Source organism: Sander vitreus, chromosome 22 (genome assembly GCF_031162955.1).
Source record: "Sander vitreus isolate 19-12246 chromosome 22, sanVit1, whole genome shotgun sequence".
Lineage (NCBI taxonomy): Eukaryota > Metazoa > Chordata > Actinopteri > Perciformes > Percidae > Sander > Sander vitreus.
In genome coordinates, this window is record NC_135876.1 from 21,170,261 (window position 1) to 21,196,822 (window position 26,562).

The 26,562-nt window shown below is 39.0% G+C and overlaps 1 protein-coding gene across 1 annotated transcript in view; it reads left to right on the plus strand.

Annotated features, from left to right (window-relative positions):
* The window catches only part of dpp6a (dipeptidyl-peptidase 6a), a 168,034-nt gene that overhangs the window by 101,077 nt on the left and 40,395 nt on the right, over nt 1–26,562 (plus strand). Inside the window, exons 3-4 of the mRNA XM_078280445.1 lie at nt 11,243–11,341; nt 26,376–26,470. Of these exons, the coding sequence (XP_078136571.1) occupies nt 11,243–11,341; nt 26,376–26,470 (194 nt within the window). The remainder of the gene's footprint in view (nt 1–11,242; nt 11,342–26,375; nt 26,471–26,562) is intronic.

Sequence of the window (26,562 nt, forward strand, 5' to 3'; positions counted from 1 at the left end):
ATACTCAAGCACCAGAATCAAGATTAAGCTTGGTTATAAAAAAAATCTTTTAAACAAGCATTTTATTTAACTTCTTTTAAGAAAATAAGCTAGATTGGGGCTTAATTACAGACATTTCTTTGGGCATTTTTTTGCAGTGCAAATGAGCCCAAGAATGTAAGGTACATTACTAATGTTTTGTATCACTTGTTAAGGGCTCTGAGTAGTTCCTATTAAAAAGCTAAATCCAACAGCCATTTAGAACAACTTAGTTTTCTATAATTACACATGAAGGAGACTCATTTTGAGAACAAGGGCACCTCATGTGAGGAGTTATGAGATAGCATGTTGTTTCCACTCAGAATAGTTCGTTGATGGACGTTCCCTTGCCAGACAGGCCCGTCTGTTTCTAACTGCTCCTGACAACCACTTTTCACACACACACACACACACACACACACACACACACACACACACACACACACACACAGTTTTGCTCTCCTTTTTCTTTCTCTGACAACCTGTGCCTGCTCTAACTGATAGCTCCATATTGCGAAGAGGTCACTCTGTTTCTCTACATTAATACAACTAGGTCAGATGTTCACAATTGGCATCTGGGTATTCATCAGACTGAAGGATGTCAGGCTGACTGACAGAGTGACAGCTAGCTGAACCTGTGGGAGGATCGCATGTTACGTTAATTTGGTGCAGCTGAATGCAAGCAGTCACAGAGACACAGACACAGATTGTTGCATGAAGCCAACACTAAGTTAGATCACTCTCATGGCTACTTTAGTGTCATTCAACATTGTGTTGAACATACAGTATATGAAATCCTAATTTTATTTTATTTGAACAATTTGTCATTCATTTTTCAGAACAGGTTACTTTGTGAATTCAGTATATTAGGAGCAAAATGGCTCTCATGTACTGTATAGTGAAAAATGAGCTGTAAATGTAGGGTATATAATTAACTTATTGTCTTTTAAAGAGTAGCTACAGTGTAGAACTGTATGTGAAGTATAATCTAAACAAAAGACAAAGATTCCTGTGTGCACAGTTGCACTCAGGAACATTACCATTAGCCCGAGAAACCAGCAGGTTTAATGCCACTCCAAGGGAGGTTTGTTGTAGCCTGACAAGCCAGACCCACATCAAGATGTTGGGTCTGGGAACTCACCATTGGCAGAGCTCAATCCGAGGGTCGGGATAAACGGTTGTCTTTCAAATTCCCTCTGCACTCATAGCCAACCAGAGCAACACTAGTAGATAGATTAAACTTTTGTCGTATCCCTTTGGCAAAACTCTGAACACATCTTCCTTTTTTAAGAATGACTTCAGTGCTTAACTCCAAGTCTTTCAGAGTCACGGCCAAAGCCGATTTGAAAGACCGCTGTTTGCCAGCAGCAGCAGCCATCTTCTTTGTTTTCAAGTAGCAGGGAATTCACGCTGAACCGTCGCAACTCTGCCGTCCTTATGTTAAGCCCGCCCACCAACTCTATACACGATGTGATTGGCCTGACCAGAATTTGGTTTTTCCAGCTCGCAAGCCAACGGAGAGTTGCTAGACGACCCTGGCTGCCCATTTGCTGCCGCTAGGGTGCATCTAGATTTCTAGGCCAGGTTTGTTGTGTAAGCTAGCTGAAATGGACAATGGGGTTCGTTTATTTATTTATTTTTTCATTTATGTTGATTTCTTTTGGCTGGATGACTGACACACTTCAATTGGGCTTCAGGAAGGGAACCAGTTTTATAGTACATTTTATTTGCCAAAATATTTTGTTCATGACCGAGTTGTAAAATAACCTGTGATTAAAGTAAAGCCTATAAAGGAATTCAGATATAAAAAGGTTCTCCACCCACAGAAACTAAACTTTTTTGTATTATTTAGATTTTTCTTATTTTGTATATTCATTTAAGGTTTCTATAAATATTATTTTCCAACACAAAGGTCTAAATGTTGTCTCCATACCACCAGGAATACAATTCTGGTGAAATTATCTCAGAAATTATGAGATTAATTGTTATTTAGCTGACCCTTTAAAATTCAGACATATTCAGTTTAAAAATGCTGGAATCCACACAAAAAAACATTGGGAGGATCGCACTTTGTTTTTTTTGGCTCCATGAACACTGCTGCTTAAACATTATGCTGGATTTGGCATCTTTTACCACATCACCAGTAACAGAAGATGCATCCTTTTTTGTTGCCGGTGTTAGAATTTCACTTTCAATTTAGCATGGAGATCTTTATTTCATCTTGTACGATGTTGTATTTTCTACTGCGTGACAAGAGTTGAGGACAGACCCGTACACATGCCAGAGAGTAATCAGAAACTTTGATAACAGTGAAAACACACCGGGCGTGTAAAAGCGTTAGCTTATAGCCCACAAAGCATAGATACGTGCCTAATCGCGCGGCTGGCCATTCATACCGGACGCGTATTTCTCCACGCCGGACACATATTAGCTTGTGTGTGTGTGTGTGTGAGACCCTTTCTGTCTGTCCGTCTGTCGGTCCGTGTGCCTAATCGCGTCTCGCTGTTTAAAGTCAAGACAGCCAAAATCACCATGAACCTAGGTTTTATTTTGAAATGTGTTTTATTTTTGTAAAATATCCCGCTGCACTATGGTCTTCCTGTATGTGATTACCTGCCTGGCTTGACACATTCGCTCGTGTCTCGCGCAAGAAATAGAGGTGATGCAGAAGCGATTGCTGTAGCGCGCGGGCCAACGCAGCCTCTCTGCAGCCAGTATGAACGTACAGATTGGATAACATGGGCGCCGAAATAAAAATAACTGCGCTACGCGTTTTCACTGTAAGAAAGTTTTAATACGCTACCGATTTTATCAAACTATTCCAACTAGCACATTTGTGTTTCTCCACACTGGGTTAAACTTGGCATAACTGATTTTTGGCAGCAGAATCCAGTTGTTAAAGACATTATTGACATATTATCACCTCATAACTTTGATATGGCAAACGTGCAGACACAAAGCAAGATTAGAATTCATTTGGAGTCATGTTTCTGTCCACCATGTGAACATTAGTCTAATATTTACTCTCCTTTTAGTTCTCTATTGGCCTCCAGTGCAAAGGTAAGTTGTTAGTTTTTTAATATCTAATTCTAGAATGACCTACTTGCAAAACCTCAATATGATTAGATAGGATTACCTTTTCTTTTGTAGTCAACAGAGTTACTGTATTTGACTCAGTCCCAGAGAGACACACTGTTATCTTTCAAATTGCCAGGTTCAATGTTCGATCAAACTCTATTGTGTTGAGAAGAGGCCGTGTTACATTAGCATATAAACTGAGCTGACCCCGCTGGGGCTGACAGTTGGCTTTTGTCAGACTAATTCAAAGTTTCTGCATATGATCACACCCTCTGTGAGGGTAAGATAAAGACATATTTTACTACAGAAAATGGATTTGCCTTTAAGAGATTGTCCCACAGTATATAAAAAAAGTCATTTTAAATGTAAACTCTCACATGTATAACTTCATTTGTTCCTGTGACTGCTGCTGTGTTCAATCTATACATCTGGCTATCATAACTAACTAGAAAATGCATTGCCTGCAGAAAATACGTGGGAATGCTGGATAGCTGAATTGCTAAAGCTAAACTGGATGAATAGCTTAAATCAGTAAGAAGAAGCTGAAGTAGTGAGAATAGTTGAAAAAGTATGAATGGTTTCAATTAACATGAATTTCATTCAAAAGTTGAATAACACCACTAATATATAAAATAATTTATTTTCTAACTGAAGTTATGATTAAGTCTGGAAGACTTACAAATGCTATGAGAAACAGAGATGAAAATGCGGAAATATGAAATAAATTGTTTGAAAAATCTCAAATGGATTGCACTGCTGAAAATCTTGGACGTTGAAATGTAAAATTGTCAGTTGGAAGATGAACTGCATTACCTTATTAAGCTAAGAGCAAAGACACAGAGCAAGCTCTCAAATAAAGCCTCAGACTGCTAAAATGATAAGGGGTATCTGTGAAATGATGTAATCGTGACCACCACAAGGCCTTTGTGAACGTATTCATGTAAAATTTCTGTTGATAAACTGAAAAATGTGGGCATATCAGCGATTTAAAAAAAGTGGTTCGCGCTGCGTTTCGTTCAGAAATGTGGAGAATGTTAAACAGGGCAGCGAATGGAGGAAGATGTGGAACTCTTGTCATTTGGAAGCTCACCGAGCCAAAACTATAAGTCATATTGCATAACTGAACTGGCTGAAACTAGACAAATATACCTACGTTGTGATGTATAAATCGTGCAGGACAAGTAGATATTGTGGGCGTGAGAGCAATTTATAGAGAAGGGACAAAGATCATTTTTTAAGGCTCTGCACTCTAGTGTATGACATCATCCACTCTGGCAGATGCCACACACACATTAGAAACGCAGAAAAATCCTGAAATGATCACAAAACTTAAACAGCTTTTTCACAAAAACTGTAAACGATATCAAAACACTGAGCACACCCCGAATACCTGAATATTTTGTGAACAGTTTAAAGTTTGAATCATGTCTGTAGGTGAAAGAAGGTAGGAGGAGATACATTTTGAAGCAGAAGAGGATTTGAAGGCTTTGACGCATGCTTTTATTGACTTTAATGTTAAAAAAGTGTTAAAAAGCTTAATATTTAAAAAAGTATAAATAGTAGAAAAAAAGTTGAAGAAGTCCCATCATTAGCTGAAAGAGCTGAACATTTTAAAAGTTCAATGGTTTTAATAGCTGAACGTATGCAGAAGTTACAGAGAGCCAAAAAACGTATGGAAGAGGGAATAAGAAGAAGTTTATAAAGAACAGAATAACAATGGTTGGAATGCTGCTGAACAATTCCAATTAATTATAAAAGCACTATTTATCCCTGTTAAGCCTCGCCATCTGATGGGAGGCTGCAACTTATGTGCACTATTACATAGTCGCAGTCTATACACTGGTGACTGATAATCACGATCAAAACTCAAGTGATGCACTGAGCAGATGCCTTCGAAGGTGATTTTGTCCCTCATGATGAAATCGGGGAGGAAGCGAGGATCAGTCTGTGCCTGTCCATCTGTTAGGCACAATATGCCACGCGCACACAGCTGACGCACGAGTTCGGAGAGTGATGCAAGTCGTTGTTACGCTCTTGCAATTTAAAACCACTTTGACTGGTAAAAGAAAAGGATCAGATTTTTTTTACTTGCTGAATTTTGTCTAAAACCTTTTTTTTTCACTTATCTTTGAGTCAAAGATATTTTCTCAGAAACCACTGGTTTTACAATGACTTGCACTGGCTGAATGGGGGGGGGGACTAGATTTATGACATATCCCAATCAATGGTGTATACTTACATCAGTCTTGTTTTAGAAGGAAAAAGATGCATTGAAGTTATGCTGGGATATAAAACTGGATGAACCATCTGTCCAATACGCATTGTTGTTTTTAACGAACAGTTGCGGCCATTGCACACACCTAAACCATGGCCTTAGCTGCAAGTAGCTTCTCACTGGATGCTGAGTCTGTCCCCTGCGGTGCGGACACACATGATTACTTGAAGCCTAGTCTCGCATTGCTTGACTGTCCTCCACAGGGCTGCAGAGGAGGGTCTGGAGAGTCCACACAGAATTCCACAATGGGAGAAAAACATGCTCTGGTTTATGGCATTTCTTTAAACCAGTCACAATTGTCTTAGGCGGCGCTAAGCGCCAGACGGAGCCACGATGCAGCTGCAAAATAGCCTCGGGAAGAAACTTGTTTTGGTGGAACGTGTAGTTCATAGGTTGTTTTAGTCGTGCAACAGAAAACTCAGATTGGACAGATAGTCTAGCTATCAGAGATCTGAGGAGCAGTTAACCATAGTCCTCATAAATCCACCGGAGTTTAAAATTACAACACAAAGAAAGCGGAAGGTGACTACTTGAAGCCTGACCAGATGGATTCTCACGTGTTATCGCCAAGAATCCAGCTGCCTGTGCAAGGCAATCACCTTGCTTCTTCGCTCTTCAAATAAACGGCTCACAACTCATAAATGTGCACCCCGTGATGAGAGGTCACAAGTGCAGTTTGCTAAATATTAAGGCGTTGGCTTTTGCCAGACATTTTTCACTTTCTTCACTAAATGATTAATTGGTTAACAACCCTACTTGCAGTTCAAATGTGTTGCAGTTAAATACCTGAATTTGTAATGCATACAAGGTTTCAAGACTGTGTGGATCATACAACTTATTCCCCATCATCTGTTATTGATACTTCAGATCCTCTTAAGACATTTGGCTGTCACTGAAGTGTGAATACTGCTCTTTGGTGTTATTTTTCTGATGTGAGATCTCAGACTCGTATAATCACATCCAGTTGTTAAGATCTCACACTGATCCACACTGACGTTAAACTTTTTTTTTTTTTCTTCAACAGTGTGTAATGTCATGGGGTTAACATGACAAGAGGAAGTTGTTAAGTGTAATTTGTTTGTTGCCAGACTGTCTGAACCTCCCCTTCTCGCATCTTTCTGCTCTTTAGAGCTGATTTCACCGACAGCTGCGACACACGGATCAAAGCATGTGTCAGATTAAAATTAGGGGACGCGGTCACAGTCAGGCTTTACTGAGGAAACATTTGGAGCTCTTCTTCTTTGTGGTTCGGTGGTGCTATAGCAGTTAGAAAAACATTTCTTCATTAATGACTTTGTTTTGTTTCTCCTTCTGTCCAGTTTGTCCATTACCGATATAGCATTTAGTTTTGATCAGTCATTGTGACTATTAATCTGTCTCAGGCCATAGTTTGCTAAGGTGAGGATAATATGAGTCTACCAGTTTCGTGGACCAATACTTTCCTTTATGACTAAATACCTGCAAAACTAAAGGGATTGCCATCATCTTTAGACACACTTTGTGAGCATTGTAAGCATGTTGGCATATAAGGGTGTAAATCACAAGTTTCATTACGATACAATATTATATTGATTCTTTGGACATGATACAAGATTTACTGATATCTCAAAGTCTGTCACGATACGATTTTGATTCAATTCAGATACTTGCGATCGATATGAGACAATATCATATGCCTACACAGTTACATTTATATCAACTCAAAAAAGCAACTAAAATAGGATTTGTCCGTTTTATAACTGAGGTCTTCCAGGCATTTCAATTAAAAACAAACTGTTCTTTAGAATAAAAAGAATACTGTGAATATGAAATGGGAATCTTAAATAAAGGCATCTTACAGACAATATGTATCGGTATTTGCACTTTGCATCAATAATATTGGATGGTGGATCTTTGAATCGATATATCGATCCAGATCGATGTATCAGTATTTGCATACTGACATTAGCATTTAGCTCAAAGCACCGCTGTACAGCTGCTACTGTGGCTGTAGATTGTGAGTGTTGTTCAACCATCGCAGCTTTGCAGGCTGATCAATGCATCTTTCCAACCTTTTTCTTAAAGCCTCTGTCCCTCAAATCAACTTGCTTTGAGATTCTGTAGGTAATCCATCATGCTGAAGTTGTTTTTTTTTATCTATTTATAAACCGTTGCTATGACAGCATGATAAGTGACGTGTAGTAAGCACAAGCTGTTTTGTTACTTCGTTCAGTGATGGAAATGTGTATGTGCTTGTTAGAAGCCTCAGCATCTGAAAATTTAGACACAATCATCACAAGGACTTGAATGCATCATTTAAAAAGGTTTTAAACAAGCCACATTTCATGTCTCTGCAAATTGGATCAGTAGATACGTTTTACTTACATGGAGTGAAATCACTGGCTGCCTGGTGAGTAGCAAAGGTTTTCACCAGTTTGGAGAGTGCAGTATGATTTTTTTAAATGATCAGCTGCGTGTATGCAATTAAATGTCATTGCCAGCTAAAACATGCAAAACACCGGTATGGTCTTTTCATCGTTCGGTTCCAGAGGTTTCTCTACCACTAGTCTATATCCACAAAGTTCCACTTCTGGAATTGCTCCCTTGCCGCCAGAAATTCCGCCAAATGTCCTTCTTTTTGCCTGGAAGTCCTTTACCTTAAGCTTTCTATGTGTTGGCGTTCTAAACTCCTGTCGATTTCTGAGGACTATGGTTAACTGCTCCTCAGATCTCTGCAGGGTGAATCCAGACAGCTAGCTAGACTATCTGTCCAATCTGAGTTTTCTGTTGCTACACATCTTCCACCAAAACAAGTTCCTTCCCAAGGCTATTTTGCAGAGGCACTGTGGCTCCGCTCAGCACTTAGCACGGCCCAAGACAATTGTGATTGGTTTAAAGAAATGCCAATAAACCAGAGCACATTTTTCTCCCATCCCGGTAATGCTGTGTGGACTAGCCAGACCCTCCTCCGCAGTGCCGTTGAGAAAGCGAAATACTCTACCACTGAACAATCAAAAGACATCCTATCTCATGGAGCTTTAAACTCACCTAAAAGCATTTTTGTTATTTCTGGTCTCAATAGACACTGTGTAAAGTGTCACATAATCGTCTGCCTGCTGATGTGGAGGCTTTTCAACCCTGCAAAGAAATGAGAAACACTTATACCTCATTTTTCAACCACTTTCTGGTCCATTTTTTTGTATGCTACTGCATACTTTCTTTCATCCAAATCTGGTTGTCGGGATAGTAAAAATGCAGCAGAACATCACTCAAATATTGAGTATGTACCTCTTCCAGTAATTGATGTCACTATGATGTAATTCTAGACATTCTACTATCATTTGTTGAATTACTACTATAACTTATTTTAATGACTACTATATAGAAACATGGAAAAGAGTCACATTAAGAATATGTACTGTAGTAACCAAACACACATAATACACTTCTAGTGCCTCCGGAGTTGAGCTTCATTTTCCACATTTTCCGTATGAAGAGATAGATAAAATTTGAACATTAGTTAGTTAATCCTTTTTTTTAAAAGAAAGACCTGGATAAGTAGAAAAGCTCAGACACACTACACACAATTCAAAAACAACATTTGATACAGATACAGAAAACTTTATTAATCCCCAAGGGGTAATTCATTTTACAGTCTATCCCATCCATGTCATAAATAAGTACAAGAGTAATGACAACAATCAGCATCCACATCAACATCAACATGCCAGTGACAACAAGAGCATAGATCAATGGTTTGTGTTCAGTAGCATAATGGCTGAAGGAATGAAAGAATTTGCATAGCGATTAGTTTTCCGTGCAGGGACATAACAGTGGCGACCTGATGGCATAAAATTCAAAGGTGCATGGTCAGTTTGAGTTAATTTGCATACACATTATACAAATGTGTTCCATATCAAAGCAAAATATTACATTGATCAAAGTAGAATGTTTTGAAAAAAAAAACATTTTTAAATTCAGCCGTCACTGTACTATCCTGCTTTACCTTCTGATCTTGTCTCCATTGTATTTTTATAGAATGAAAGAACAAATATTGCTGATGCTGTTGGAGCCAAAAAAGAAAATGTTACCTCACATATAAAATGATAGCTGCAGCATGGACACTGGCAGGGGGCAGAGGGATTAAACATCACACATTAGAAAGACAGTCCTGTAGTTAAAATATTCCAGCTTTGATACTCAATGTGTCCATCAACTGCCATGTCGTGTCAAAGTGTCCCTGTGCTGGAGACAGAATCCCTCAAAACATGTTTGAAATGAATGTTAAACTGAAACTTAGCAAAATGAAACGTCAGGCTTTGAATGGTCTTGTTAAATACAAAGAAGCTTGTGATATATTGTTTTCTGCTTTTTACCCCCCCCTTCCCCACCACCATTTATATGGATGAATTAAATGAGTAATAATATGTAGCAGGAAATGATATGATGAGCATTGATGGATGAAATTAAGCTGAAATGAATTGCAGGAGGCATCTGCTGTAAATATGCTTTTCTGGTCTGATGATCAGAAGCCGCACTAGTCTTAATCAAAGGCCTGAGGGAGGAGCAACGGTGCTCTGCTTTGTTGTTTAACTTGTGTTTTTTTTCTGTCTTAGCTACATGCTTTATTCTTTAAAAGGCAAACTGTTCAAGCCTGCAGAAAAAAAAGTTTTTAAGACACAGTTGGTGATCAAAATGTGTCAAGAGGACATTATATATTATTATGGCTTTTTTTGACAGAAGTAGAAGGAACAATTATTTTCTTTGTTACCTTTTTCTTTTCTTCATATGGTTTGTTTTTAGTCTGTTTTAAATGCCACCCATTGATTATATAGTGTGTCATTACAGGTCTAGGTTTATTTACACGTAACTATCTAATAATAGAATAAATCACCCTCTGGTTGTCTTTCGTCTCCAAAATCTGAAAACTCAACATTAATAGAGTCTTCTGCCATTACTCTGTTCTGTACCCCCTACACATGCTTAATTACCATGCTTTATTACTCTAAAAACAACTATATCTGCGCTATTCTCCAACTTGATATGGATCTGTCCATCTGTCCAACAAACATTTTCTGACGATATCTCACTCTTAAGGCCTCTGCACACCAAGTCCATATTTTTGATATGCATTTTTTTCAATCCGTCATCCGCTAAAAATCGTTACACACAGACACATTACACTGAGTCCGATGAATTTTATTATTCTATTCGCAAAGTAGAGTTTTACCTCCCAATAAAGGAGCTGTGAAATTGTCCGTATTATCGTTTCCAGATCTATTTCAGGATGTCAGTGGTTCAGTTGGATATGTTGCTAGCAATACAGGCACCACACATAAAAAAGAAGACTTTATCGTTAAGTGTCTTTGTGCTGGGAGACAAACTGAATCAGCCGATCAGATGCCATTTTAGATTATAACATGGCTTTTGACGGATGCTACAAAACGCAGAAAATCGAAACATGTTCCGAAAACTTTAAAGCTATAGTGCATAGTTTCTGCCACCCCAATGAGGAATTCTAAGTAATGACAACAAAACTGTCGGCATGTCCACATGATACAAGCCTTCCGTGACCGCGCACCCACTCTAAATAGGTAAACTTAGACTGGTTACTGAGGAATTTACATACACGGATGTGGACATTACTTTTGTCCTCTTTAATATATTTTTCAACAACCTCCCTCTCATTATTAAGAGGCATTATTGCCAACTCACTGTGTTTTATACCTTTACGATGTGAGGTTTTAAAATGCTTACAACACATTTACTTCCTCCAGGATGTTATGTAAAGAAAAACCTACAAGTGTAAGATGTTTAGTAGTTTTCTGTGATTGGTACACAGGAGTTGCTCAGTTTTCTTTTATATTAATGTTTTGGTTCTTTCCTTTGCAGGTGAGGACGACCAGCTGGCTCTCAAAGGCAAGGTGACTGTTGCAGACCTCTTCAGAAAAGACTTCAAGGTTCACGACCCTAACGCCAAATGGATAAGCAGTAAGTAATTTTATTAAATGTAAGGGTTGCACAAATTAGTGAATTACGACTGGATTCGGACAAGTGCATCAAAGGGTTGTTTGAAAAATTCTTATTGACGCATCACAAGAACAAGAGACATATGTTTCTCAGGTCCCAATCGTTGGAAAGGCAAGAGAAGGGGATATTGGACACTTGTTCTCCATGGTACATCCATCTAGAACTGTGTTAGCCTAACAACTTCAGAAAGAAGACGATTTCTCGTCTCTCCCTGTCTAAATTAGCTCAATGCATCTTAAAACTAACTTAATAGGCAACTTTAAAATCATAAGCACAACATAATGTTTTGTTGGCTGATAAAAAATCAAGAAGGGCAGTTCTTCACACTCGGAGGAAGAAGAGCAGATTTATTAAAGCACAGACACAGCAAGAATATGTTGTGATGACAACATAAAACTACGCACACAATCTGTTCCAACACCTCAACAAACAGGGAAGAGAGTCGCTAAGTCGTTAAGAATGTACTGTAGTTACCAAACACACATAATACAGTTTGAGTGCATCTGGATTACAGCTTCATAACCCAATATTAGCTCATAAAAATATTTCATAACTAACAATTGGCAATAATGTTGCACTTATTAAAGGTATTGATGTAATAATATTGCTGATATATTTCTGTGTTTAGCTGATAACAATTGAAACGACAAACGTAATATTTACTATATTGATGTTTGTCTTCTTAAACACCTTCTGTAATAACATGCCAATACATATTGCAAAACTGTGTTGCTGTACGTGTGCGCGCGCGCGTGTGTGTGTGCGTGTGTGCGCGCGTGTGTGCGCGTGTGTGCGTGTGCGTGTGTGTGTGTGTTTCTGTCCTTACTGGCTGACATTCCTCCAAACGATTTATTCCATATGCTTCAATAGCTACCCAATTACCTGCAACCACCAGCGCTCATTTTTTCTGATCAATGCCTGTGCGTGGATGCTGCTATTGTTACAATTCATCACCGGCAATTTCAAACAATATTTTTTATTAACAGCGGGGCTGCCACAGTATAAACGCTGACGGCACCGCAAGGAGCCGATGAGGTAAAATGATATACTTTATTTTGTATCAAGTTAAAACAGCGACTCGATGCAGCCTCACATGTCTCAGCGCCACATTGAGGAGAATGATCACAGCTCCGGGATGTGAGGAATCTGTACAGCTGAAGGATTAATGAGGTGGATTTAGTCTTCTCTCCTGCACAACGTAGCTGTCTCCTCCAATCACAGCATTTAAGATGGCTCTTAGAAGCGGCGCAGCTGTTAAATCTCGTATCGCGAAATTGCAAAGCCTTCCTCCTCCGTTATTGGCTGTAATTAGAAATCTGAAAACCCATATCAGTGACAGGAAGATGCCATCCCTCTGGATCTCTGAGTTCAGTGTTTGTTTTAGCTAATGGTCCCCATATGTGCTTAAGGATGAGACCTCTCTCACATGGCTGATTTGTCGCCATTTTTCTCTGTGACCCATAAAAGTTGTAAACAAATTGATCACGCTCGAGTGAGCCTTGGTGAACATCCCAAACTGCGGTGGTACTGTACACATCTGGAAGGTAACATCTGTCGTGTTCTCAGTGAAAGCTCAAACAGGGATCACGTTTGAATTACATAAGATCATTATCATGAATGGTTATTTTTTTACTTCTTCCCTTAACCTGAGACTGTTAAATAAGATACGCAGAGAAAAGAACAGAGCGTTGTAATAATCCATACATAAAGGAGCAGCCACCATTAAACAGGACTTTTAATTAGAAAGCAGTCCGCTCCGTCAACTCCTCCTTTTTGTGCTGTTGACAGTACCATCCTTGATCCTGAGGTATTTTTAGTGTATCATCAGACACGGCTGACAAGGAGGAGAGAAAGAGGAAGAGAGATCCATCAGCTGATTATTCCGAATTGGTTATTTGTGTCATTTCTACTAGACCCGGTGCTCGACCAAACTGCATTCTTTCAGGGCTGTCTATACGATTTGCAGTAATGGCTTCCCTGGTTGGGGGGCTGAAATTGAATTTGTTTTTTTTTTTTAAACCTAATTTAGCCAGTTTTATGTTTTCCCTTCCCTTGGCTGTCTCCACCTATCAATCTACTCCCTGGAGACGGACTGAATATAACCTCAAGAATTTTTAATGATCATATATTATGCTATTTAATTATCAATTGTGGTTTTCCGCTCTTAATTATTACTGTCTATCGACCACCAAAATCCAAATATGGTTTTCAAGATCACTTTGTTGAGCTACTGTCCAAGGTTTCTACTGACTATGATCGCATAATTATCTTAGGTGATTTTAATATTCATGTAGACAATGCAAGTGACTCCGATGCTCAAAACTTTATCTCCCTATTAGAGGCATTTGACTTAATTCATGTTGCTATTTCAGATCTTTGTTACATTTCCTTTGATGTGTCTGCTTTTCCTGTACAGCAGAATGTTACCCGAACAGTTAAAAAACGGATCATTACCAATGTTACCATTGCATCCTTTATGAACACTGTAAATAACTCACCATTATCTATGGCACCATTAATTGAGGATCCTGTAAAAAACTTTAACTCTAAAACACGATATATCATTGATAACATTGCACCTGTTATAACCAAAATCATATAAAAAAAAAGCCCTGTGGAGAAATGGAGCAGTTGTTAGGCAGAGTAAGCGAGAGTGTCGCCAGGCAGAATGCAAATGGAGAAAAACCAAACTCCATGTTCACTATGGCATATATAAGAATAAACTCAATCACTATAATAAAGAGATGAAACAGGCGAGACAGTCTTTCTTCTCTAAAATCATTACTGAAAATATCAACAACAGTAAAGTGCTTTTTTCCACTTTTGATCAAATTATTAATCCATCTACAACTCCATCAGAGATGCTGTCTACTGATAAATGTGAAGAATTTGCTACTTTCTTCACCAACAAAATTATAGTTATCAGACAGAATATTAGTGCATCAAGGTCTATAATTCATCCTACCCACCAGTTCTCCAGGAATATGATTGCTACCATGACTCATTTTCTCCCCATTGACCTCAAAAAATTAAATGACATTGTTGGACAGCTCAGGTCTTCTACCTGCTGCTTGGACCCTCTCCCCACCCCATTTTTTAAAACAGTTTTTAACTGTTTAGCACATGAGGTATTAGATATTGTAAACTCATCTCTTAAATCAGGCATATTTCCTGCTGTACTTAAAACAGCTGTCATTAAACCACTCCTGAAGAAGAGCAATCTTGACACAACAGTCATCTGTAACTATAGGCCCATTGCCAACTTGCCATTTCTCAGCAAGATAATAGAAAAAACGGTTTCCTTTCAGCTCACCAACTATCTAACGTTAAACAATCTTCTGGATAATTATCAATCAGGCTTTCGGCCTTATCACAGCACAGAAACCACACTTATTAAAGTTGTGAATGATCTGCATATAAACGCTGATTCTAATAAATTATCTGTCCTTGTGCTTCTGGACCTCAGTGCCGCCTTTGACACCGTTGACCATCAGATTTTATTACACAGATTAGAAACATGGGTTGGCCTGTCTGGTCCAGTCTTAAACTGGTTTAGAACCTACCTGTTGGATAGGCAATTCTTTGTGTCCATTGGGGATTTTGTCTCAGACAAAAGGGCCATTATGTGTGGAGTTCCCCAAGGTTCAATCCTTGGACCATTATTGTTTAATCTCTACATGCTCCCACTTGCTCATGTTATAAAGAAACACAACATAAATTACCATAACTATGCAGATGATTCACAGCTATACATATCCTTAACTCCTGATGACATGCATCCCATACACTCCCTAATAAATTGTATCTGTGATATCAACATGTGGATGTCAGAGAACTTCTTACAACTAAACAAGGATAAAACTGAAATACTTATCTTTGGTGCTAAGGCTCAGAGACAGAAAATTGTGGCCTATCTCAGTTCTCTGTCTCTAGAGAGCAAAAGCGAAGCTAGAAATCTGGGTGTTATATTAGACAGTGATTTAAATTTTAAGTGTCATATCAATCAAGTCACAAAATCAGCCTTCTACCATCTTAAAAATATTTCTAAATTAAGGGGCTTTCTGTCAAAGGAAGACTCTGAAAAATTGATACACGCATTTATAACAAGTGGATTAGATTACTGTAACGGTCTTTTCACCGGCAGTCCGAAATCAACTGTGCAGCGATTACAATTAATTCAAAATGCGGCTGCACGCATTCTGACTGGAACAAAGAAGTTTGAACATATTACACCTGTCCTTAGACTTTTACACTGGCTCCCAGTAAAGGCTAGAATTGATTTTAAGATTCTGCTCCTAGTATATAAAGCTCTCAATGGATTGCACCTCAGTATATTAGAGACATGCTCATTATATATGAACCAGCAAGAACCCTCAGATCCACAGGCAGTGGTCTTTTAACCATCCCTCGCTGTAACTCCAGAGCAGGGGAGGCTGCTTTTTGTGTCTATGCCCCAAAGATATGCAACACCCTGCCAGTGGAACTGAGAGAGGCCTCCACACTGAACACTTTTAAAAAAAAAGGATAAAAACCTCTCTTTTTACTAAAGTTTATGAATAACTGAGTTTGTCGCTGTTAAATGTTGATCTATTAAGTGTGTGTGTGTGCATGCGTGTGTGTGTGTGTGTGCGTATATATTTTACTCTGTATAACTCTGTATGAAGTGTTTTATTTGTCGCTTTTGTACGAAGCACATTGTGTTATATTAACTTATATGAAATGTGCTATAGAAATAAAGTTTGAAGTTTGATATTTTTACCAGGAGGATTTGCTTCCTCATGTCTTGTCTAACCTTATTAACTTGGATATATACTGTACTTGGGTATCATTAGGTGCTCTTAAGCTGCCCCTCATGATGGTTGCAGAGACTCTGATCCCTGTCTGCACAGCCAATGGGTCATCATTTTTCAAGGATCATTTGGATTAAAACTTGGGTTTTATTTGAGTGTTTTTTGTCTATCAGTCTTAATGAAATTGTACTCACCAAGTTACTTGCTGAGATCAGGGTATGCAGCAACATTATTAAATAGCAGTCAGATGGAGCAAGAAACGTGAGCAGTCAAGCAACCATACAGATTTTAAACCTATATCTAATTACTGGGCAATCAGACCAGAAACAGCCCTGTGGTAAGAAATCCAAGGTACTTCAGGTCCAGGAAGGATGGTTAGAATAATAGGTGCATTGGTTTGAAGATTTATCAGATGCCAAAAATACAATGGTTTATAATACTATGAGGAAAGATTTGAGAACTTGGTTTATCTTCTGTTACAGGAATCAACAGGCTAACAGAATAAATATCCTGTTTTTAATACATAGAAATCTACCAGGAATGTACACTCGCATGACTTCCTATTGAGCAAGGGTAACTTTTTTGCTATACAACACTGCATTTTTTCCATTGTCCCGATGCAGTCGGAGGATGCTGTAACACTGTCTAAATATGGCCTTAGCTAAACTTTGGAAGCAAAAAATTAAAGGCCAACGGAAAGATTATTCCCCAAATGGTTTGTTGTAAACAACTATCACAAACTGACTTTGTGGTTTTAAATTTCACATACCATACTCACCAGTTTTCCTACAGATTGAGGGATTATTACCTACACTTGGGATGTGTTCGCTTTTAGATTACATGACCGTTAGTGATGCACCGATCAAACTTCTTCATCACCAATTCCAATTCCAACACCTCGCTCAGGGTATCTGCCAGTACTGACATCAGATCAGATATTAGTGCTCTTTTCCCCAAATTTAAGTCTGTATACCGCAGTGTGTGAAAGTCATACGGATCGTGTTTATGTAAGTTAACACAAGGCCAGAGTCACTGGACAACTTTCTGTGAATAACTATGAATTGATAGTGCAAACATAGAATGTTAACATGGATCAGGTACTTTATGATAATGATATGTGAAATGATCCGTTTAATTCTGTGATGTATCTAACACTAGCTGCATAAACTACTTAACCCTGAACTCTGCATCAGTATTCTGATTGTGCTCTGACACCGTCATTATAAGTCCCCCTGGTTAGGTAATTGCGCAGTTAGCAGGCACTGCTGATATCTCACACATGCCTGTTTTTTTACCACTCTATCTGAATCAAACAGACACAGCATCAACATCATTCTCACACCACCAAGGTGAAGCCAGCCCTGTGGGACACGGTGCAGGCACTCTGCAGCAGCTGCTTGCCATTTTAATGGCCACGTTTCTCTTGTTTGCCCCTCCAGGATGCCTCTTGTCTCGTTGATGTTTGATAAATATGGTGTACGGTTCGACCGATGGGGACTAACTTAAAAGGGTTATCGCCGTGACTTTGAGAGGGGCTTGTGACTGTGATTTAGATAAGAGTGAAGTGATGTTTGCTTTGTCTGTGTGTGTACACTTATGCGAGCATGTCTGAGAATTACCTTGTTTCTAAGTAATGCACAAACTCTCATCCCTAATGTTTATGTAAAGCAGTCACTTTGGAGATGATTAGCCACTTGTCTCACTCCCTTATTGACTTTCCATAGCTCAGCCCCCATGACACAACATGAGTAATTATGTTATTGCCATTTGTTAATGGAGTTCTGCGATGGATCTTTTTCTTACCAGTGAAACATATCAAATTAGCCCATACACTCACTGTTAGCATCCAGTGTTCATTTGGTGTCACAGACAATCAGCTTTTGTAAAATGGTAACATTATATGAAGCAGCCGGTGCAAATATCCTCTTTTGGGATGGCCCAGTTCTACTGCAAGCGCGACTGATGCTTTATCTGATGGTGCGTCTCGGCACAAACTCACATTTTGTCGTCCCTTTCAACCTCCAGAAAGCAGCAGACGTGGTGCGACAACTCTTTAGACAACACAAGCTGTCACAATATACTGATGTTGTTCAGGGTTTTAACACCCTGAGGGAATAGAATAAAAAAGCATCTGATGCACAACTGAAGAGGAGAAGCAGACTTTGGAATTATACGTTTGCTTCAGTGTGTCTCATGACAAATTCAGCAGTCTCTTAGCTCCTTAGCTTCTAACATCAAGGCAACATATGAAGAGTTGGATGTCATCTTTCATCCAAGTTTTAAGCAACCAAAATTGAAAAACAGCTATGTCACTCATGTTTTGTCCAACTTATAAATCTTGCCAAACTTAGATTACTCCTTTCTCCCAGTGATATGGAGAAAATCATCATGATCACTGTATTATGTTTTCTCCTTTCATGAAAAGGCAATGGCACACACTGTGCAAAATTCTCAGAAAAAGCATTTGATCAGAACTTCCAGTAGAAACTAAATTGCACTCCTTTTGGCACTCCGTTTATGAACGTAATTAAAATTTGTACTGATGAATGGTATGCTTTATACTGTAACCTGTTAGCTCGGTAACTCAGGCAAGGTCTCGCTGCAGTTGCGAGGTCAAAGGCTAAACAGAAAATATGGCTTTTCATGGCTTTCACTGGCAATGCATCAAGGTTTTCAAATGCCCTGTGTGCAGGTATTTAACTGGTTATATGAGTGTTTGTTTAAATCACTGCTTAAAACGCAGTTGTACAAAGACTCGGTGTCTGCTGACTCTTAGCCCCATAGTTAACAGGACATTCAAAACTGAGATATTTGAATCTCCCCACACACACACACAGAAACACACACACACACACACACTCACTAGGGACAGTCATGTTTTCTCCTTTTTTGAGCAGCTGCACATATTGTGAACTACTTTATCCTTAGACCTTGTATGTGATATACTTCACAGTTCTATATGCAGAAGCATCTGTGTTGTTAAGGCGGGAATGCATGATGTAACATTTCTGCAGTAGCTACCACTGTATGTTTACACATCTCTACTGCAGCTGAATATCCAGTAAGCACGTCCACATCCCTGTACTGCTTACTGCACATGGCATTCACATCCAAGCCATGAAATAGACTTACAATCCTTTGAATTCAGTTTAGCAGTATTAGCACTGAAGATTCCTAGCTTAACTGTGTTTGTGTAACACAGCAGAAAGGCTGTAAGCATCCCTTCACAGCAAGAGGCCCACTGGATAATTTTGTTACAGCGATTCTGCAAACACATTTGTTTATGATCTGAGTTTGTTTTTTTTAAGAAGAAGAAGAAAAATCCACATGATTGGGGAAATATGAATGATTACAAAAAACTTGAATCTGAAAGTATTTGGCCAATGAGGTAGATCCTCGGAGAACCTGGATAATAATATTGAAAGTGCATTCCGATCACTACTGTGATGTTTAATGTCACTATTATTAGTGTTATAATTGTTCTTTCACAGGTTCTTTCACTTTGCAGGTTCAGTGATTGGTTTGCAAGCACAAGGAAACACCTTATACCATACATTTCATTTGTTTAGGTGCCGCCGGAAATTCTGCCAGATGTCCCTAATTTTTGGCCGGATGTCTGTTACCTTCCTCTTTCTTTGTGTTGGCATTCGCAACGCCGGTGGATTTATGAGGACTATGGTTAACTGCTCCTCAGATCTCTGCAGGGTAAATCCAGACAGCTAGCTAGACTATCTGTCCAATCTGAGTTTTCTGTTGCATGATTAAAACAACTTTTGAACAAGCACATGTTCCACCAAAACAAGTTCTTTCCCGAAGCTATTTTGCAGAGGCACCGTGGCTATGTCCGACACTTAGCGATTGGTTCAAAGAAATGCCAATAAACCAGAGCATGTTTTTCTCCCATCCCAGAATGCTGTGTGGACTTGCCAGACCCTCCTCCACAGCACTGTGGAGGAAGATCTGGCAATGCGAGACTCCTAGTAACACACACAAGGTAAAGAGGAAACTATAGGACATTAGGACTGTGGATGGTGAATGCAGCAGCAACAGAGATTGTGGATTTATGGGGAGAATAGTTGGCAGACACTGAGGAAATGGCCGTCCCCTCAGAGGCAGTGCATCAAATCAATGACACAATGACTTAAGGATTAATTGCAAATTGAGGTTACAGGTTATAAAAACCACACAGGGTTTTTTAGCAAGTTGATGGAGGGTTTCTGAGAACATTTGCTTGCTCCCTTGGGTGTCATCTTGGAAGGAATATGAAGTTAGATGAGCAGTGAGTGAGTTTTTGAGGACTTAATGTTTAGCAAATGTTCTACTTGACTGCTTTCTGGGGTAATAGACCTTTAAGGATATGGTCTAACTGCAGACAGAGAGTGTGTCCTGGCTAATCACAAGTTCATGGACAGGTGGGTTTCAGTTTATGATGTTATTGTGATAATACTGCCCTTTGTAAGTATGTATTTTTAAAAACAGATCTGGAAGTGCAGATGAACAAACGTTAAACTTGACTTGCCTTATTGCTTAGACCCCTGGCTGCGCCCTTACATAATGCAAGGTTAAAGTAAACCAAATAATGAGATAGAGAAATAACATTATCTGTATTTTAGAAGCTAAACAGCATGAAACAGAAGTGACTGGGCAACGTGCCATTTTTTTTTCCAACCTTAATGGTGAACTCAGAAGCAGGAGAGACAGTGAGTAATAAAAGCAGCAGGCACACGCTGATTGGCATTGCTGATAAACATAAATTACTTCCACTATGTGAACTGGCCAGCAGCATGTTGGCAGTAGCCCTGGGTGGTTTCATATTCTGTCAGCAGGTTCATACTCAAGGTTTCTGCTCATTTGTTTGCTTTGCGGTTTGTTTTATCCGCTCATTTATCAAGTCGCTCAGAAATAGAATTCAAATTTGGTGGTGTTGCCGGTACAGCTTTGCAACAGTAGCGAAAAATACACACAGCTATTATGTGGAATTCCCTTTCAAGAACCATCCACAAATGAAACAAAATTACTAGAAATATACAAGGGGGAGATTTTTTAATTAAAACTGCTATTGAATTTTTTATGAACCTATATTTCACAGTTCATCTAAGCCAATGGGTGGCAAAGATTTAAAACGTCATTACTGCATCGGAGACTTCATTTTATTTAACCACAGACAGGCGCCATAATTCTCCCCACAGTAGCTTGCGTCGCTTTTATCAGACCAGTCATCATCTGAAGCCTTGTACACCTGGGGCCCAGAAGAAAACTCCAGAATGTAACACTGCAACCCTGCCTCACGTCACGGCTAATAATGAAGCCTACAGAAACCACCTTCATTCATCCGAGTGTGTTTTGTAATCACATGGGACACGTAGGTAATATTGCCATTCATACTGTGATGAATAAATAATGTCTCTATTATCAGTTTCTGTTTTCACACTCAAGACCAGAGGACAATTCCATGTAATCTGACTTAATAAATGCTTATTCTTAAGGTAAATGATATTATGTGAGACAAAAAAAGTAAAAAGTAAATAAAAAAAAGTTTATGCAGGCATTTTTCTCCTTACTAATCCAACCGATCAGCCTCTTGCAACTGTTCCTATCAGAACATGCCTGTTGAGGACTCTCACAGTGCTCTCTTGGAGTGTTTTTAACCTGCTTAGCTGACACAAAAGACATTCTGGAGAACGTTAAATGTGATTAGTTGTGTATTCAAGAAAGGGTTGAGTGGGAATGGATAAGGAGGATGAGGAAGGTAGTAGAATGGTCAACGTTGTAAAAAATCTCACAATTACAGTGCAGAAGAAGGTAATTTTACTTCAAGAGTCTACTACTCGATGTCCTTGAAGAAGTATTATCTTTCTGCACTAAGCTGTCATATTGCACATGAGGTGAAAAAGGTTTGGTTGAAGCATTAATAAAACCTACAGTACACTAGCAAAGATTGTGTTTCCCAGGTGAGGAGAAGCATGTAGCGGGGAGTGTCAGATCAGGTGAAAGGATCTGAAGATCTGTCAGACTATCATACAGGTTTTTAACAAAACAAGATGTCAGACAAACTTTAAGAGAATGTTAGACCAACTTCCCACTTTCCATATTTGTCTTTGTGTGTTTTTGTGTGCAATAAGGGTAATCGTTTCAGACATTTGACTTTCAATTTTACCTCCAAATGAAGTGCTTTAGATAGTCTAAAATGTCGGTCATTTATATAGATAGTTGTTTGTTTATTGGACATGGACATTTAAAGACACCAAGCATACATTTGTATTTGTGAAAGATTGGTCAGTTAGGAACATGTCTTTGGAAGTGTGGAGTTAGAAAAAAAGTGAGTTTACCAGATCTCTGTAGCCCGCTCCTCGTCTCTGCTTGAGACTACAGGCTCGAGGCTACTACTAGCCACTACTTTCATAAGAAGAAAACATACTTTATTAATCCCCGAGGGAATTTCACTCTGTTATTATACAGATTACTCACACCCAAACAGAACCTACAAATGCATTAAATGGAGAGTTGTCCGAGCAAGGTGGCTGCCCATGGACAGGTGCCCCGAGCAGTTGGGGGTTTGATGCCTTGCTCAAGGGCACCTCAGCAATGCACACCTAAATCTCCAACCAAGCTGTCTGTGGTCATGTTGCATTGTGGGTAATGAGGGCGCCGGGTGCGATATCGCTGGTTGTGCTGCTGGTATTAGGACAAGAATATCGCGATATCTGATTTTCTCGATATCGCCCACACCTAATCTTCAATCAAACTGAAATCACATAAACAAACAAAGCCGGGGAGACCATTAAAGCTGCCTGTTTCCATAGCTGATGGTAACATAACTGTGCACACATAGATCTGCTATTCTACACTGTGGTTGTATTTTAAATGAGAGAATATATGCATAATATAGGCTTGCCTTGTTTACAACCTTTATTATTGTCTGACTGCTCATGTTACTTGCTTCGTTTTAAGATCTCAGAGATTTTTTGGAGTGTTATAATTAACCCAAATGATGCCCAAAACTATGACTTACATTGTCACAAACAAAAATGAACCTGTAAAAGTGGCAGTTTGGATGGATTTGAATTGTACAACCTCAATTTATAGCAATTTTCCTTCTGTCTCTTTTTCGCCATCTCACTCGAGTGTGTCGCCTCGTATCTCTGCCACCCTCTCTTCCCCCTTCCCGGCACTCCGCCTGCCTCCCTGGAGTGAGGCTGGGCTAGGGCTGTGCCCAGGGCAGGAGGCTGTATTAATAAGACATACTGCCGTGGAAAGGTATAGATCAGAACAGAAAACAGCGCCCTGGGCAAATGCACTGCGAGTGAAAGTAGAGGGGAAAGAGAATGAGAGAGAGTGAGAAAGAGATAGATTGAAGGGAAGACATAATGCCTAGGGTACTGTGAAAGAATAGATGGCTCTCGGTCTTTGAAAGAGCAGAAAACAAAGAGTTGGCGAGTTGAAGGGATGATAAGGTCTAAAATGATGAACTCAGCAGGAGGGCTTATAAAAGGGCAGTGGTGGGCAGGATTTGAGAGATCTGAGGAATAACTAAGGTGTCTGGAGGCATGTGGATAAAGAAGGAGATCAGCAATTCGGTGAGGAATAAAGATATAAAATAAAAAAGACACCTTAATAATAAAAAAAGACGCCTTAAAGAGACGCAGGTCTGAAGCCTGACTATGAAAACGAAGCAAGTCACGAAACAAAATCATGTCCAGTCAATCCCTTTCACCACTGATGTGTCACCTTATTGTCTTTCTTTTTACACATTCAAGCCCCATCGTCTGCAATTACCATTTAATATACAAAAGTAGACCGTTTATCAAGATGCCAAACGGAGTCAAACTAAGATAATGGAGCATGGTGGAAAAAAGCAGCACTCTTTTATTTATCACCATGATTTCCATGAAGGAGTCCATTTTAGACCCTTGTTAGTATGCCGATGGTTTTTAAACAAGGAGACAAATGCTGTTGAGGGAGCATTTGGCTATGCCAATCTAAAAATGTCTGCAACTGTCCTCCCCAGCATGTTCTGAATTAAAGCCATTGTGATGGTAATTTTGTCACCTCTAATGGTCAATTAGATATGCTAGCAGATAGAGAGCACTCTGCATAACAATCTCTGGGTTCTAATTACCTCGCCAAATGGAGTGGTTGCTCGCGCACCTATGGATCACTAAAGCAATAAGACAGAGGAGCGCAGATGGATTGAAGGTGAAAAGGGGCAGTTGCTGTATTAAACTTATCCTTCCCTGATAAAAGCCTGATGGATGAGGAGCTGTATAAACTTTCATACGTCTTTCAAATAATGGCTCCTTTCAAGGGTTTCCAACAGTGGCCTGAACTCGCTATGTTTGCGCTGGGAGCTTTTGTATTTAGGTATATTAAAAGCCGGGCATTTTCTATGACATTGAAAAGGTCAGATTCTTGAGCACTTTTGTTAAACCTAGCATTTACTTTTATTCTGTACATTGTGTAAAGGTCCCTAAAGTTGTATTAAAGGCCCTGAAACCCTATTTCTTCAATGGCCTTCTTACTATAAGTGATGGGCTCTACATGATCTTCTAAAGTTGGAACTGTTTTAGTCATTTCACATGTGAGATTTTTGTTTTTCTATGAGATCTGTTCACTGGTTCCAAGTGGGCAGACTCTGTTGGAAAATGGTGATGCCACGTACTTCCATGCACCAATCAGGATTTCACAATATTTAAATCAAATTGTAAAGACAATTTTGGGGCATGTTTTCCGTCAGTCAAAAAGAGAGTGTTTTGACTGTTAAAGTTTTAGTAAGTAAAACTTTAAGTGTGTTTTTTTTTCCAAACTCTAACTTTTATTGTTGCCCAATGTTATAGAGACATTTTTAAGGGATTAATTTTTTTACAGTCTTATATCGATAGCTTACTGTATCTGCAGCAGAGTTGATAGAGTTGTTCATCAAAACCACTCAATTTAGCATTACTTTTGCAAGGTGCTGAAATCACTGTAACATCATCTGCACCAACATTGTTAAAATGGTTCACTATCATGGTTAAACCAAATTATAGATTAAATAAACCTAAAGTATCTATACCTATAACTATAACCTATAACTGATGAGCGATAGATAAATATAAAATGTCAAATGAACAAATCTTTAAATCAGAGTAAGACTCTCCTTGAAACTAACTAGTGTTTTATGAAAGAAGTAGAAGTCATTTTGGATGTTTATTGACAGTAAACATTCCAATGCACTCACAGGTTGCCTGGCAGACTGACCTGTAGCTTCAATTGTGTTTGGGAAGCTGAAAGTGTTTAATGTGCTTGAAACAAAGGCTTGTTACTGGCCAGACAGTTCATGATTGAGTCTGGAGCACTGACTTGACACACCTTCAAACATAAGATTGTAGAATTTCAACCAATACAATTAGATTTATTGTTAAAGCTAATATTGTGATCACAATCATTGCTATCCAAGCCCTGCTTTTATATTTAAATCCAACACACATATTCATGCCACTTAGTGACCCATTTATAATTGCTGCACTTGTTGATAAAAGTTGCACTTTTGTGGTTGCTGATAGATTAATAAAACTCTCCAACACACCTAATTTAATATGCCTTTGATATTAAAAATCCACTAAAATGTAATTATGTAGTCGATGACAGCTTATAACTGCATTAACATTGAATATTGCCTTTACTATCGAGCCAGCAGCTATTATGTAACATTTTCAAAGGGTAATTTATATGTTTTGAAACCAGAATTTTAATTTCTAGTGCCTACATATGCAGGGAACTAGACAATTCAAATGCCTGTTGTATTACTGGCATATTGGACATCGGGTTACAATGAAGGGCCAAGCTCATAACATCCTTAGTGGTGCTCGCACTCTCTGTCTCATGCCACTGAGTTCATCTGTTCTCCACATGTTAAGTGTACGATGTTCTAGGAATTCTGTGTAAGGAGCTTAATTATTGCTCTCTTGTGTTCTGACTGTAAAAGGTCAGTGATTGCATCTGCCGATGTGTCTGAGCCAGGAAATGAATTTGAGCATATTGGGTCATACAGGCGTCTTTGTGTTTTTCCCCAGGAATGATTTTGTCTAAAGGGATATCTAAAGGGCACTTCTATGTTTGTGTGTGTGTGGTCATTAGAGTGATTTGTGTGTCTGTAGAACGTAGGTATTACATGATACATTAGGGAACATCTGAAATTAAGGTCTCTATTTCTCCTCTCCTCGCAGGTAATGAGCTATTATACCGCAATCGTGATGGTGACGTCGTCAAGTTCAACGTCGACACTAATGAGGAGACTATCTTGGTGCATAACAAGAAGTTTGTAAGTCCTTTGTCATCTCTTCTTTCTCTTTACTTTGTCACAATCACAGGACTAAAGAACTGACCGTGGCTGCATGAATTAAATTAAAACAT